Source organism: Rhinolophus sinicus, linkage group LG12, assembly GCF_036562045.2.
Source record: "Rhinolophus sinicus isolate RSC01 linkage group LG12, ASM3656204v1, whole genome shotgun sequence".
NCBI classification, from domain to species: Eukaryota; Metazoa; Chordata; class Mammalia; order Chiroptera; family Rhinolophidae; genus Rhinolophus; species Rhinolophus sinicus.
This window is the reverse complement of record NC_133761.1, coordinates 16094860-16110819: the sequence shown is the minus strand read 5'-3', so window position 1 is coordinate 16110819 and position 15960 is coordinate 16094860. Positions and strand designations below refer to the sequence as shown.

The 15960-nt window shown below is 41.9% G+C and overlaps 1 protein-coding gene across 3 annotated transcripts in view; it reads right to left on the bottom strand.

Annotated features, from left to right (window-relative positions):
• Positions 1-387: 387 nt before the first annotated feature.
• The window catches only part of SAMD12 (sterile alpha motif domain containing 12), a 360212-nt gene continuing 344639 nt past the window's right edge, over positions 388-15960 (bottom strand). For 2 of the 3 annotated variants that reach the window (XM_019714627.2, XM_074316667.1), the window contains exon 5: positions 388-8784. In XM_019714627.2, the coding sequence (XP_019570186.2) occupies positions 8762-8784 (23 nt within the window). In that variant the 3' untranslated portion in view covers positions 388-8761. Of the gene's footprint in view, positions 8785-9148; positions 9736-15960 lie in introns of those variants that run through there. The other variant, XM_074316664.1, reaches the window with a different exon arrangement.

The following is a 15960-nucleotide window of genomic DNA, read 5'->3' as shown; positions in this document are numbered from 1 at the left end:
TCCCATCTCTTTCTAGGGTGTTACCATATCTGGGGATGGAGAAAATTGTGTGTTTTGCCCAGCTGTGCTCAACACTAAAGCATCCAACCGTAATAGACATCTCACTGGTGGGATTTGGTGCTGGGGGAATTCTGTGTGCTGGGAGCTGGAGGGAGGCCACCAATTCATTTCATATATATTATTTCTCCAGGAAACACAGCATAATTGAGGACAATTTTCCACCATGAATAGCATCATTAGCTAACTCAGGGAAAGTGAAATGCGGTTAACTTTTCTTTTTCTTCTGCAAAGCTGATGAGCTGAAGAAAATAGAAATAAAAATTTTAATGTAATTTCTTTCCAAGGATATATGTTGAAAATCAGAATCAAGACACTTTTACACGGTAATAGAAATCCCACATTTTAATACAGTGCCATGCACAGAAGGAATCAAGTAATGCTGAATACAAAATAGTCAAATGTACAAAATGATAAAGCAGATTTTCAAGCCTGACAGAGATCATGCTCATAGATACAAGGGGGCAAAAATCTGTACAGTTTCATTTCGATCAATTTAAAAAGAATCATGCCCCCCATTCTTTTTGAGGACAACCCCAAAAGAAAGAAACATTATAAGAAAATATAAAGGAGACCCAAAGTGAATTGGCAAGTTGATAGCTGCTTAAGATATGGAAATCGGTGGTCCAAAAGTGTGGTGCACAATAATTCTTATGTTTAGAGAAAAAAGTTTCTAAACATTATATGCCCTGGGAATCCAGGGAACGAAAATGAACATCCAACAGAAAAGGCACTCTTATTTAACCACGTAACTTGCTTGTGTCCTCTTAAGTCCAGTCTTGCGGGTTTTTCTAGGGTGCATAGAGAGAAAAAAAAGCCCCACAATTGTGGGCAATGAATAAGGAGAAGACTTATTTAATTAACCGCTCTTGGGGGACTAAGAGAATTCAGACTGCTGGTTTACCTACTCACTTAAGGAAGCTATAGAAATGTCTACCATGTACATAGGCTTTTGTGTTCTGGAATGTGCTTTTGTAGCCACGTTTGTTAGGGTTTGTAAAAAAGTGAACCATTTTTTTTTTTTTTTAAATCAGATTTTGCTCCCCTCATAGGCTATTGTGAGCACTGGTCTTATACTCAAGTCACATTGTGTGATTTTTCTTCCTCTTTCTTTCCTAGAAGAAATACTACGTCATATACAGTAGCTCATCAGGAAGTTGGATATGGCTCTCTGTTTCAATTTGTTAACTTCACACTTTCATTGGTCTTCTCCAACCCTGGGACTGGCCATCTTCACCTGCCAAGCCCGAGACGCTGTCACTTAGCCAGGTCACCATGCTCCAAACCTTTGGGAGGTGGAGAAGTGGAGATAAAAGTGTGCCTTGGTTGCGGGTTTTGCAGACCAGCCTCCATATAACGGAATAAGTACATATGTGTGCGCGCAAAATGCTGTTACTTTTTTACATTCTTTCTTTTACTTTTTAAAATCCCAGAATGGAGTCTTAGCAATAACAGCAATGAGGAGAGGGCGTAAAGTAATGGAAAAGGCTCCCTGACCAACGTCCATAGTCATCACCATTATAATTGCACAGATATTGGTAGTCTAGGACAGCTTCTCCCCTTTGCTCATTTTAGCCTCCAAGCAACCCTATCTGCTAAGACAGGACAGCTAGCAACCCAAACAGATAAGCAGAGGCACATAGAGACGGGTAATTGCTACCGAATCCAAGTATTCTTGAATTAAAAACATCTCTTCCCTTTCATCAGAGCAGTAGCAGTGTCCTAAGAATAACCCTAGTCTATAAACCACAACAGATCAATATTTTCTTTTCTCAGTGTGTAATTTTGTTACAATGTTAATCTTTTCTAAAATTCTGTGTGCAGCTGTTAATTTATTGCCTAATGATATCCAATAGGGGGATTCATTGGAAGTACAGTCGCATGATTCAGTGGCATAAGAGTTTGGGTGGAATTAGTTTCAACACATGTGCTCTGGCTTGGCTTGTCAGCCTATGAGTGTGTTGCTTTTGTGTCAACCATGACCCACACAGGGAAAAGTCAAGAAGCAGGCATTATTTAGCTCTCTGCACTGTGAACTCTTTTCACTAACTCATCCACAGTCTCCTCAAACATGGCCCTGGAAGGAGAGCATTTTTCTATTGGTGGAGGAAAGGTAGTGGTAGAGAGATCATTCAGAGCCCCAGAGAGATTTCAAATTGCCTCCGTATGAGTGGAAGTAAGCAAGTGGAACCCCAACTACTCCCAGTGGAGGCCAACACTCACTGATGAGGGTACAGCTTCTCTCTCTGGTGATTTGAGGTGGAAGTTGAATTACAATGAAAAAAGACAAAGTTCCAGTGTTCAAACATGAATACTTCCCTCCTCCCCTATTCTCTTTAAATTTACATGTATAAATAGGGGCCTTTTGATGGGAAAAAGAACCTGGTTATGCACTTCAAAAACATATTCTTGGTCTACTCTCCAATACATTGTATGGGAACTAGGCCTGGGAATTGTCAAAAGGTGCCACAGTGCTGGCAGGCAGCTCCCAGTGCAAACATAAATGCAGTTGATTGTGGTTAATTATATATATATATATATATATATATATATATATATATATATATATACACACACACACACACACACACACTGGAAATACATAGAAAGAATTAGAATTGACTTAGGGATCATATAAGCAAGAACCATGACAGTGCTCAATCCAAATCATAGTTTTGGAATTATGCTTGAATAGCGAGTCTACTTAGAGCTTCAAAAAGGTGTTTTCATGGTATTTGTGCTATTTTGGAGGGAGGCCAGGCTAAGCTCAGGGCAGCTGGGAGGAGACCCCCATCAGGCGGTGGAAACGGGACAGGACCAAACACCACCAGATGCTTGAGGCATTAAATGGCAAGCAATTTTTTCTTCAAGGTTATGTCACCAAGATCGGTTCCTCCACCCTGAGAGAGGTAATGATCTATAAGAATCTCTTGTTGCAGAATCTCTTTTAGAGTAAAGCACTTGAATCCATTTTTATAGAATTTGGGTGCTGGTGGTGATTAAATGCAATCACACAAAACAGGTCTGTGTGCTCTGGTACATCAGCCCAGCTTTGAATTCTGCATTGGGTAGCTGTGCGCACGCTAATGTGGCAAAGCCATGTGAAAGCAGACTATTTATTTCCTTTGTTCCAAATGATTGAAATTTAAAAGGCTACACACAATGCACAAGGCAACCAGCAAAATCTTCAGTGACTTGAATGTTTTAGGAATGAGTATCTCCAACGCTGGATTAATTTAACCATCACCTTGTCATTCTCGACAGTAGGGCTTTTTCTGCCTCTGTACTTTAATGCAAAAAGGCCTGGATTGAAGAGCCTTTCTAAGGCTTCTGTAAAGATTTGAGGTTAGGAAGACGACAGCAACAACAAAACAAGCCATTAAACAGATGAAATCCCCAAACCATGAACTCCAAATATGAAATGAACATTGTGTCATCAGAAATCATATCTCAACATCTGCAACAGTTAATATGGTCAACCAGTCAACTGCAATTCAACACATGTCATATGGTTACTTTGAAATTTTATTATTAGGTGTGTTCTGCTGGTGCTGTTTTAGTGTGTGACGTCGTTGAGGAAAGGAGCCTCTGAAGTAAGAATGCTTAGAGCTCTTTTAAGATTTTGAAGTAGCCCTGTGTGGCTAATGAAACTCCAGATTTCCAAAGCCTCTTACTTTGTGTTTGCTGTTCTGGGGAAGTCATTTCTCTCGGTCTTGGGGCTGTTGGTCTAAAACTGGACCCATACGCAAAGGCTCATCCCCTTTATATTTGTCACTGGTGAAGTTCACCCTAAAATTTTTGGATCTGACAAATAGCTCTACCCCATGGCCCAGAATTTTCCCTGCATGGCCAAGATGAGGGCCAGAAGAAAACCAGCACTGAGACCATCTCTTCAGCCATCTTCCCAAATGAGGATCTCCAGGTCATTTTGCTTTTTTGTGGCACAACCTCCCTGTGCCCTGGGCTAACTTCTCCTTAAGCTTCCCACAAATTGATAGCTTTCGAAACAACGCTCCCCGTGTCTGCACTAGACTAAGTCACCAGGGCAAAACAATGGAAACGAGGCCGTCTTTGACCTTGAAGTTGTGCAGTGGTGCTAGCAGTCATGCACGTCGATAAAGCAGAATTCCTAAGATGGTTCTATGGCTACAGGATTCGATGCAGATCCAAGGAAACTAGGGGCAGGACCTGTTTGTCTTTGAAATAGAGTCCCCAGCTGTGCCCTGAGCAGATGTAGCTCCTGGTCTGTCTTCCTTCATGACTCCCTGGGCCTCATTTTGATTAGTAGCACTGACCAGTCATCCCCTGGAGATGGAAATCCATGTCCCACAGGCTTTGGGGCATCAAACTTTCACCAAGATCAAGCTTCAGAAAGAATAACAGTCAATACTGGGGGGGGGGGGAAAGGAGATGACTAAGCTTTTCTGTTTGAGTTCTTTACAGAATACTTGAAATCTACCCACAGAACTTTGTTAAAAGAAAAAAGTAAAAGGAAAAAAAAAATCCACAAAGCAAAAAACTGGGGTGGAGAGGGCTGTGGGAAAGGTGAATAAAAACAGCCTTTAAGGCATAAAGAAATATATGTCATTTTCAAAGATTAGATGTTCAAAAAGAGACTACAGCAGCTTTAAGTTTAGTTGTCAAGTAACAAAATTACTCTAAAGAATGTAGAGAAAAACATCACAAAGAATGAAGCTGCAAATGCACTGGAAAGAGGAGGCCTTGGTGAAGTTAAAGTGCTAGGGGTCTTGAAAACTCTTCTTCCGTGAGTCTTTTAGTGTTCCTATCCAAAATCAATTCTGTGACGTTGGCAGACAAAGAAAGCATTTGGAAGTAACAAGGGGGTAAATCCAGTTGAGGATTTTATCCTGAGTTTATATTCTCACAGAAGGTTGATATTCCTTTTTCCCTTGAATGTTAAAAATGGCAGAATTCCCTTAGAATTAAGGGCTCTTAGCCTCTGTCTGGGCAACTGAGAAGTAGATTCTGGAGACATCCATATTGTGGAGGTAGCAGTCAGATGTGTGGGCACACCTCACACAGCCTGAGCAGGGATTTGAAGATGGGTCATTACCCACAAAGACAGCTGGCAGGGTCTTTGTCCCCCTAGGTAGGTCTATTGAAGGGATTTGCTTTTCACCCTAGCAGAAAGAGGATGCTTTGCATATTTTAAATTCAGTTCTGCAGCTAGAACAAGCTAATCCTCTTGGCACCCTGGGAGGCCTGATAATTATTCATTTCTGTTCATTCCCAAGAGTGCCTTTCCTGCACCAGTGTGGGTGTTGGCTTTTTAATAGAGGGTGTAGCACAGGTTTAAGGAAAACGTAAGCATCAACAGTTTACAGCCCTTAGACACCAAAATATTTATCTCATACCTCCCTGTTTCCTGCCTCCTACTAAGTAAAACTCACCCCAGCCATTTCTGAACTTCTGGGGGGTGAAATTTCCTACACACATCTTGTGAAGAAGGTACAGCCCAGCAGGAAGTAACCGTGGGTAACTGTGGATCAACACATAACACAAAGAATCCCAGGCCTGAAAATGGCATCATTGCTCCATTTTGCTGGTTTAGCTGTGACTGCTCAGATTTTAGGCCACCACATTTCCCAAACTATCCCCCCCAATGATTTCAAAGAGAGGTCAACAGTTTGGGAAAGAGTAGTGGTTCATATTCAAATATGTGGTATGTGCCAGGAATTAAGGCATTTTTAGAGGAGTCATCTTCCATTGGGCTCATTCATTGTCTTGTGTTTTCTTTTTTTTTTTTTTTGCCCTTTCCCATTTCCATCTTCACTCACCATCTTTTCATAATTTCCCAGCACTCTTTTAAGGAATAAAAAAAGGGCTATGTAACTCAACTTATGTAACTGTTCAGAGCATATTTTGCAAAAGCCAAAGTAAGTAAGAAGGAATCACCATCACGTAATGGACATCTGCACCATCAAGCGTGCCCAGCTTTCCAAGGGTGTTAGCAGTAGTTTCACAACGTCCCTGGCTAAACCAATTAATTCCCAACTACAGTATCTCAGCACTTGGCAGTAGTTCTTTTGGATTCATCAGAGCCAATTCTGTGTCCCTTGGACTAGTGATAGAATTGGAGTTTCAGAGAATCCAGCATACTGATGAACCATTGTGACTCTATAAAGAATGGGACTACAGGTGACCAGGGTGGAAAGCAACTGAAACCTGGGAAACTGTTACCAGCTAAACCTGGGCCCTGGGAGGGCTGGCTGTGTATGAAGGGTCCAAATACATGGCCTGGTACTGTCCACTACCTTTTCGTCCCCTGCCCACTTCCTCAGGCAAGGGAACTGCCTGCTGCCATGCCCGTTTCCCCAGGTTGCTCTGGCAGGGAGCGAATGCTGTCTGAATGCAGTTTTCCTTGTGAAAAAGCTGAGGTGGAGATAGTGTTTGGGAAGAGGAGATATTTCAGAAGGGCAGGAAGGGTCTGCCTTGTACATGGTTCCTGCCCCAGCACAATGTTTGGCACATAGTAGGTGCTCAACAAACGCTTGCTAAATACAGGAAGAAATGAAAGGAGGAGGAAGCCCTGTTGTTAGAATTGAAACTCAGGAGGCGGGCAGTGGAAATTTGGTTGTTATGTCCAAGGGTGTTGGCAGCCAGGGTTTGGCCTCCTAATTCTCAATTTGTAAAGAATTGTGGTCTGCTGAGGTCTTGGCGTCCCTGTTGCTAACCTGCCAATGGGCCAGGTCTTGGTGGTGACTGAAACGCCCCTGATTTCCCTCTTGGAAGCCCCCTTCTTTGGCACGACAGCCTGACAGGCTTGCGGTGAGGCATCCTGATGGCTGAATCACCCACATCACATCTGGATCTCTCTCCCCTTTCCTGTCAGTTTTCCAAATCTCAGTTTATAGCCTGTTTTTCAATGGGCATTCTTCAGTGAGCTGTGCATTTCCTGAGACCCCCCAGGGGTGGCAAGATTTGGGAAGAGTAGACAATGGATGTGTGTGCTGGCAGGGTCCCAGAGTTGAGATATATATACATATATATATACCGGGGGTGCCAAAAAAATGTATACAAGTGGACACTTTGGTCAACATTGCTCAAGCAGTAGTTCGCCATCATCAGAAGTGTCTGGACGCTGATGGTAACCACTTTGAGCACCTCTTGTAATTGCAGAAGTCAAAGGTGACTTGTATTCATCTTTCGTTATTGGTATATATTGAGTATTACAATTTTAATAGTTTTCCTTTCTTAAAATGTGTATACATTTTTTGAGGCACCGTGTGTGTGTGTGTGTGTATGTGTGTGTGTGTGTGTGTGTGTGTAAAAGTCTCTGATGCCTGTCAGTCCCAGGCTGGGATCACGGGCGCACACACAGAACATACTTTGCTGAGTTTTTGATTCAGTCAACTTTATATTTTCAGAGAAAAACGGGCTAGAGCATTATGTAGGGTCAGTCAATATGGACATTTCTCTAATGCTTCAAGAGAAGTGATAAATGGATTGACCTGTTTCCCAGGGCTGTGCTTTGTTGTAAAACATAGTAAAATAAAATTTGTTGTGGGTATAATCCCAGAAAGGTTTAAAGGGACTAGTAGATCCTCTATTGAGGAAGGAACCCAGTGTCAGATTGGACCCTTTTCCTTCTCTAGGCATGCATTGTCACTTGTTTGTTTCACTCCAGAGAACTGTGATTTAAACTTGACCTAGAAAGTCTTCCAAAGTCTTAAAATCAGATCACACAGGAGAACTGCATTCTGCTGCCTTTACCATCAACCCACCATGGGCTTTGAGGAAAAGACCTGTTTTTCTTGGAAAGAACTCTTACGTAGATTGAAAGGATATACACATGGGCCAAACTGAAGCCTCCCGTGTTTGAGCATTTGTTTGTGCATGTGGTAAGTTGTGCCTAGGTGTGCGGAACCAAGAGCTAATATGTTACAATCAGCAGGTCCCCTTCTACGTCCCTTTGGTGCTACAAGGAATCCAGTTCAGTAAAGTGTCAAGAGGTAAAAGCTAACAGTTTGTTGGCCATATTTACACCAATCTACCACAAACAACTGGGGCTATGCTAGGAGGGGAGTTTGCCTTAGACAGTCTGAGCCAGAAATAGGACAAGATTTATAAAGAAAAAAGGAAACACTTGTTTTCTCACAGGTACTGAACATGCTGATTCGTTCCGGTGTCGCGTTCTCCTATAAAGTGCTTAAGAGTTGGACAGAACACCTTGAGGTGTCATCACTAACATAACTGAGACATGTTGACATTCCTACCAGGGCATAATATGGTGAACACTTCCAATGAGATTGCAGAACTGCTGTGATTTTTTTTCTAACACATCATGCCATCTGCACACATAATAAAAGGATCCAGTAGTTGCCATGCTAAAGCAGGCCTTCTAGTGAAGAGTACAGACAGCTCCCCCAAAGGAGCTTGAGTTATGCACAGTGATGAAAACTGGAAGCAATTCTCCAGCTAATGGTCTGCCAATGACCACTTGGAATGAGTTGGCACTGCAGAGTATGCACCCCATTTTAAAATCCACAGCAAACTAAGATTGTTCCAAAGCCCATAATCTTGACTGAATGGGTGTTTTTTTTTTTTTTTTTTCCAGTTAATCTGGTTCATCTGGCAATGCTCCAAGGATCTCTTCTGGCAGTGCCATGAGTTAGTCTTTCTGTGAGGAACAGGCCATGTTCGTATCAACTGGCAGGACAGCAGCTTGGAAGGCTAACCACAGTTATGGAGAACCCTCGGTTGAGGCTGCAAGAGGAAATAGGAGAAAACATAGTATGTTATTTCTTTATGTTCCCAGGAACTGGTAGGTAGCAGTTATACTATTCAAACAAACTCGTACATCCTTCGGTCAAACAGAAAGCTCTAGTGAAGATACTGGTTCCTTAACTCTAGGACAAATTTATCGTGGCATGTATTCTTGAAATGTCCTTCCATCATTTGGCAGAGCATGGAAGACATCCATCTCAGGGACAGGTAAATTTGCCTGTGTTGACCTAAAAATAAAACACCTTTCAAAGTGAGAGGCAACTGGTATTTATTTGAGATTAAAACAAACAAACAAACAAAAAACCCCCCAGCTATTTAGGAAGCACTGATTCAGACAGAAGCCCAGAGTGTTCTGATCAGGACACAAAGGCAATAGGTATTTATGAGAAAGGGCAGAGGAACAATTACACCAGTAGAAGGAAGGCATTTCTATTGGTGCAGATAAGCTAACATAGTGATTCTATTTCTAAACAATGTGTTAAATTTTCAGTCTGGTAGTCAAACGTCCGTAGTCATCATATCTGCTTTCTTGTTATCCTTGCAAACACAACATAGCATTGTGGAGGCAAAATATTGCATGACGCCCAGTGCAAATGTTATTTTCTCTGTTTTAAGATTCCAACGTCTGAGGCATAAGACGTGCAAGGCAGTTCCTTTGGCATGATCGCTCCATCTCCATTTTCAAGTGGCTTCGTTTATTTCATTTTTTAATATTTGGACACCAGGAAGCAAGGGCAAAACTAGATCTCTGGAACTGGTATTCAGCCTTGATGGGGCTGTGGTTTGGGAAATCATTTCATACACAATTGTGTTTCAGTCATTTACTTGATCTGGAACAAAGTCAGATTGGGAATGGTGTGAAGGTTTTGTGTTTTTTTGGTTGGGGGTGGGGTGAATTTCATTCATCAGGAAGCTTTCCTGGGATAAAACCTAGAAGGAAACATGGGAAGCAGTCTGGCTGGAGCTCCTGAGTTTGCTAGTTGAAAAGTTAGCTTGGCGGAGTAGGCTAGAAGCTAGATAGAGAAAGTCATTAACATCTGGCCAGACATTGAACTAGTTGAATTGCAGCCTTGCTTTTGACTTTGGGAATACTGGTGCAGATCTATTGTCCTGATTTTTCTAATTTCCTAATTACTTTATGTGAGTTCTCCCTATAGTTCTTATCCACAGGTCCTCATTTATTAGTTAATATAGGAGTGCAATTGAATGCTTTGCTCAGAAACATAGCAATAGGAGCTTTATTTAATATATAAAACTATTGGACAGTGGAAGAGGATAGCAAGAGTTCTTGATGTTAAGAAAGAAAAATCTACCTTGGTTTTCAAACTGGCTTTTCAAAACATGAGAGAATGCGCAATTTATAAGCAAATGTTTGATTAAAACTCACTATTTGGAGAAAATGCAAAAACAAGGTACTTTTGAAGCATGTTAAATATAAAATAATACACATTATTGATAACATTGTCATGAAATGGATACTAATATATTGCTGATGGCATTGCAAACTGGAAAAATAATGTCAATTTGTTTAAAAACTATTAAAAATTCACATTCTTTGACTAGTGATCCCATTGTAGGAGTATATCCTAAGGAAATAATCTAAAACATGAAAGAAACTATATCACAAACATGCAACCTAGAGGTTATTTTTAATGGTGGAAAACTTGGAAAACAGCCAGTCTCCTATTGTTGAAAATTTGGGTTTAGTAAATTACGATATATTAACAAGATGGATGATTACATGGCCATTAAGGTAATAATTATGATGATTGTGTAGCAACATGGTAAACAGTTATGATATACTACAATATAAAACTTACGCATACATAGAAAAGCACTGTAAGTGAAATAATAGAGGCATTACAATTTTTATTATTGTCATCACAATATTTTACAAAGCAACAAAAAGTAGGCTCACCGGGGTGCAGATCTGACCTGTGAGCGTTGACTAACTGAAATATCCATGATTGTTTTCATTCACTAATACTACCGTGAAGATAAATACTTCACAATTTTATTAAGAGATAATACTCTCATATTACGGAAGGGAGGATAAAGCCAACACGAGTAAAAATCCTCCGTCCAGTTCACCATGCAAGGGAGCAGTACCATCTGGAATAACAAGAGAGATTTCTAGATCTTGACACAGTACACCACCCTTAGGACTTTTGCTAACTTCAGCTCTGGAAAATGTGGGACCTTGAAAAAGTCTCATTAAGAATATCGTATAAGATAAAATTTAAAACTGAATAATGATAATAGTGAACTCTACTTAATTACTGTACTTTGGATCCCAAGTCAGGAGTTGGTAGCTAGGTTTATCACAGTTGCTGCTTCTTCAAATAACTATGTTCTCCACGTGAGTCTCTAGTGGCTGATGGAAAGCGGATGTGTCTAATTTTAATGTATAGCAACACTTATTACCATGGACATAAGCTGAGCCTATTATACTTTAAAGCTCTTTCACCTGTGGTTCTCCAATACACTTCCTAGGATTGGTACTACTATCTCCATTTTTTGGATAAGGAAATTGAGGCCTAGAGGTATTATTTGCCCAAGATCACAGATGTGAGAATATCAAATCTGTTTTCAGAATTAGGTATGTCTCACTCTACTGACATGCAAGAGGAACAGGGACAAATATACAAAGTATTAGTATTCAGAGCCTTTCCCACTCCCCTTTCTTATAAGTAGAATTCTGTGTTTCTCCATAAGCCCAGTCCACACAATGGAGGGCCCTAGTGGGCAGGGAAGATAATTGGAGGTTAAATTAATTTATATTAGAAAGATAGCGATATTAGAAAGAGCAGAGAGAATGTCCTACTAGACATGAATACACATAGAAGTAGAGGCCACAGAGAGAAAAATTGGAGATTAGGGAGTGACGTCGGAGATCTGGGGTGATGGCTGCCACATGAGTGGTACTTTTAGGAAAGGGTTGGCCAAAGAGAAGAGTGTGCTATGGCGTAATTCTCCCTTGACCATCTTTCCATGGAATCGGTATTCATTGCTCTCTGATCCTTTTGCAGTTAGTTGTATTTCTTTTGAATGTGTCACCATGTTGAGTTGGGTTTACGTGGGAGTAAGGAGCCCCTTGTTTACTCAGGTTGCTTGTACAGGTATGTGGCTAGAGTAAGGCTTGAACCATTGTCTTTCTGTCACAGATGCATAGTGATGGGCTCTGCGTTCATCACTTTGCTAGAGTTTTGTTACCTGCAATAGGAATCAGGTATATAAAAGCTACATGAGCTCAAAATGCAGAATGGCAGCTTGCATTGGATGGTTCTGGCTCTGTACAAGCAGTATTGTGTGGTCTTTGAGAAGGGACACGTTTTGGGCTCCATCCCCCGGGCTTCAGCCATCCCAGACTCCTTCTACCTCCGCAGATGAACTATGCATTTGCAGCCTTTGCTCACCTTTTCCTCCTGCCTAGGGTGCCTTCTTTGGATACGCACTAATACTAGTGAACACCCACCTCTCCATTTTTCAAGATCACCTCATGTGTCACTTTTCATATGAAGCCTTCTTTCCCCCGGATGCCAGCTGACAACTTCCCCTGTATACATTCACGGCATCTTAAAGGTTTACCACCAAACCCACCATGAACACTTTATTGTAATGTATCTATCTTGCCTCCTAAACTTTTTCAGGGTGATGCCACGTCTTTTTGTTGTGTGTCTTCCTAATGCAAAGTGCAGTGCCAGGTATACAGAAAGTGCTTAATAAATAGTTGTGAAATTAATCAAGAAAGGAATTATGTTGGAGAGAGTTTTTTTCCTCTCTCTCTCTTTTTTGTTGCTGTTGTTGTTTAATTCAATACCTAATTTTACTTAAGAGTCATTTCTATAGCTCAGGTCTGACTATAGAGAGGGGCATTGCTCTTTTTTCTTTCCCTACATCTAAGGATTGACTACTCAAGCACACTGGGCATCAGGGCACTGGCCATGTATGGCTGTACAGCTAACAAACAGTAAAGGGCTCTTTCTCGCATCTCTGTCTGATGGGCCAATGTTACGAGTTTAGGCATTTTGGGAACCAATCTCCTCTTTAGTCCAGTGGCTGCAGAGCATGGGCTCTCATCAGGAGGATGTGGACTCACATCCCAGGTTCACCACTTCCCAGCTATATGATGTCGAAACAAGAATTTCTCTAAACCTCAGTGTCTTCACCTTTAAAAGGTGATCATAATCCCCACCTCACTGGGTTGCTGTGATGATAAAATGGGCACACAGGAAAAGCATTTTGCATGAGGTGCGACAAAAAGTAAATATCTGCTAACTGATGGCTCCTATTTATTATTACTAATTATTATTGCCACAAATCCCTAAAATTTCCTAGAGAAACTAGAGATACAAGTAGGTCAGTGTCCTCATGCCACCTCTGGGGGCCAGGAAAAAGAAACAGCATGTCTGGAAGTCAAGCCTTTGCACCCTCCAGGAGACAGATAACACTTTTCTCGCCTGCCAAGGCCATGGTCAACACACACTGGCTTCCACTCTCCCCCAGATTAGTGCGGTCATTAACAGTCAAGTGCATGATAAGGGGAGTTGACTTCAAAGGCAGGAAGGGGCTGGCCTGGGAGGCAATGGCCAATCTGGCAGAGGTTTCAAGAACAGGCGTGGGACTGAGTATGTGCACCTCTACCTTACCCACTCCAACAGCAAGGGGCTGAAGGGATTGGTGTGTTTGGGGAAGAGTACTTTCCTCTATTGTGTGCAGGAAGCTCCACCTCTCACGGGTTGAAGGAAAGAAATAAGACTTCATCTCTTTAAAAGGTTGTTTAGTGTCTTCCCTTCAAAAAGAAGGGCCATCTCTTCTACCTGCAAGTGTCTTTCAGGTGACTCAGGTTTGGGGACTTTGAGGTGGAATAGAACTACATTTCGATGTTGGAATATTTATAGCAGGTGTGAGATGCACATTGCAAAGTAGAGAGACCTGCGGTGGCCCCCACATAACCCATAATAACCAGAACTAACTAACATTTATTGAACAGCTACAACGAGCCAAGTACAGTTTTATAGGCAGTCACTCATTGAGTCCTCACTGCCATCTTTGAGGCCTGAATTGCATTAGCCTCGTCACACACCTGGAAAAAATGAGGCCAAGTTCATTAACTTGTCACAACCATACTGTTAGATGAATAGAGCGGGGACTAGAACACAGATCCATTCTCACCACACTGCTTTCCTGATTCAATGAGCAGTGTGTTAGGAAAGCAAATTCCCTACCTCCAACGGGAATGCAGGAGAGAGAGCAAGTAGCTGTGTTTGTATGACATGATGCTTAGCAAACATGAATCCTATGCACAAAGTACCACAAATAAGAGGTTTGACCTAGAGAAAGCTAGTGCGTTTCTATTTAATGGTCTAAAATTTTTCCTGTGTCTAGAGCAGTGTTTCTCAACGGGGTACACTTTTGCCCCCTAGGCTACATCTGCCAATGTCAGGAGACATTTTGGTTGTCACAACTTGGGGAGTCCTACTGGCATGAGTGGTATAGGCCAGGGACTTTGCCAAACATCCCAGAATGCACAGGACAGCCCCTCCCCCCTCCCCCCCCACTTCAAAGAATTACCAGGCTCACAATAATGCTAAGGTTGGTTCAGAGCATACAGGTCCTTGTTTCTCTTCCATTCCTGGTTGTGAGCCAAATATATCGCTCCTAAAATAGGCCAAGATAAAAACCAACTTATGTGTGCCTCTTGTATGTACAGGAAATAAGGCTAATTTCCAACCTCACTCCCCTCTTCCAGTCATCATTTGCTCATTTTATTTGATTTTATAGTCAATGTAATCAAAACCTCTAATACTAAATCATTTCTAACTTTTAGAACCCTCACAGGCATGCCATTATAAGAATCAAGATTGGATGATTTAAACAGGTATGCTCAATTAATTAATTACTACGTATGGGAGAAGTGCGGAGATAAAAGAAGGGCAAAGGGAGATTTATGTGGCAATAAAACTGAACTCTGCTCCCGGACCTTGGGTGGGAGAAGTCATACGCCTTCTCAGGCACACTGGTGTCATTTCTGCCACTACCTGCCCCCCTAGAGTTTGAGGAGGGGTGGTTGCCAGAGACTATGATTAAAGGAATCAACTCTATACCCTGGCTGCGTGGAATTAGAGGTCAGAATCTCAAATAAGATGAGTGTCAGTATTGGGCTAAGGGCAATAAAACAGATGATGCATACAAATGAAGCAGGAACTTCTCCTCACCCCTAGTAAACTGCAAACCACAATGACTTGGTGATGGTTAATTTTAAGTGTCAACTTGACTGGGCCACAGGGTGCCCAGATGCTTGGGTCGACATTATCCTGGGTGTGCTGTGAGAGCGTTGCTGGATGAGATTAACATTTGAATCTGCAGCCTGAGCAAAGCGGATCGCCCCAAGATGGGTGGGCCTATCCAATCCACTGAAGGCCTGAGTAGAACAAAACATTGAGTTGGGAAAATCTGCTCTCCCTGCCTGCCTTTGAGTTGAAACATCAATCTTCTCCTGCCTTTGGACTCAGACTTGGACTTGGGCTAGAACTTACACCATCAGCTCTCCTGGGTCTCCACCTCACAGACTCTTGGGACTTCTCAGCTTCCATAATGGTGTGAGCCACGTCCTTATAATAATTCTCTCTTTAGATAGATTTCTGTCTCTCTCTCTTTCTCTACCGATATGTGAGTAGATAGAGAAATACTATTTCCTATTGGAGAACCAATATCTCCCATTGGTTCTGTTTCTCCTGAGAACCCCAACTCCAATGACCATAACAGTAAGACTATCGTTAACCAAGTGCTCACCACTGCCTAGCATCGTGCTAAGAACCTGTGTCCATTTTGCAGTAAACTGAGGAGGTAAATATCACGACCTTGCGGCAGGCATACTTTAGAGATCTTGTGGGTTTGGTGCCAGGCTACAGCAATAAAGCAAGTCCTAATATGTTGCTGTTAGTGGGTCTTGCCTTCAATTTGTAAAAAAATAACAACAACAAAAACAGCAACATCTGAAGCGAAGCGCTGTAAAACGAGGTAAGCCTGTACACACGAAGAAAGTCAGGCTTGGAGAGGTAAATGACCTAACACAGGCTGTAGCCTTTAGGCGAGGCTGTGACCCCCGATCTGGTTCTGACAGGATTCCAGAAGTGCTAACAGGAAATATGA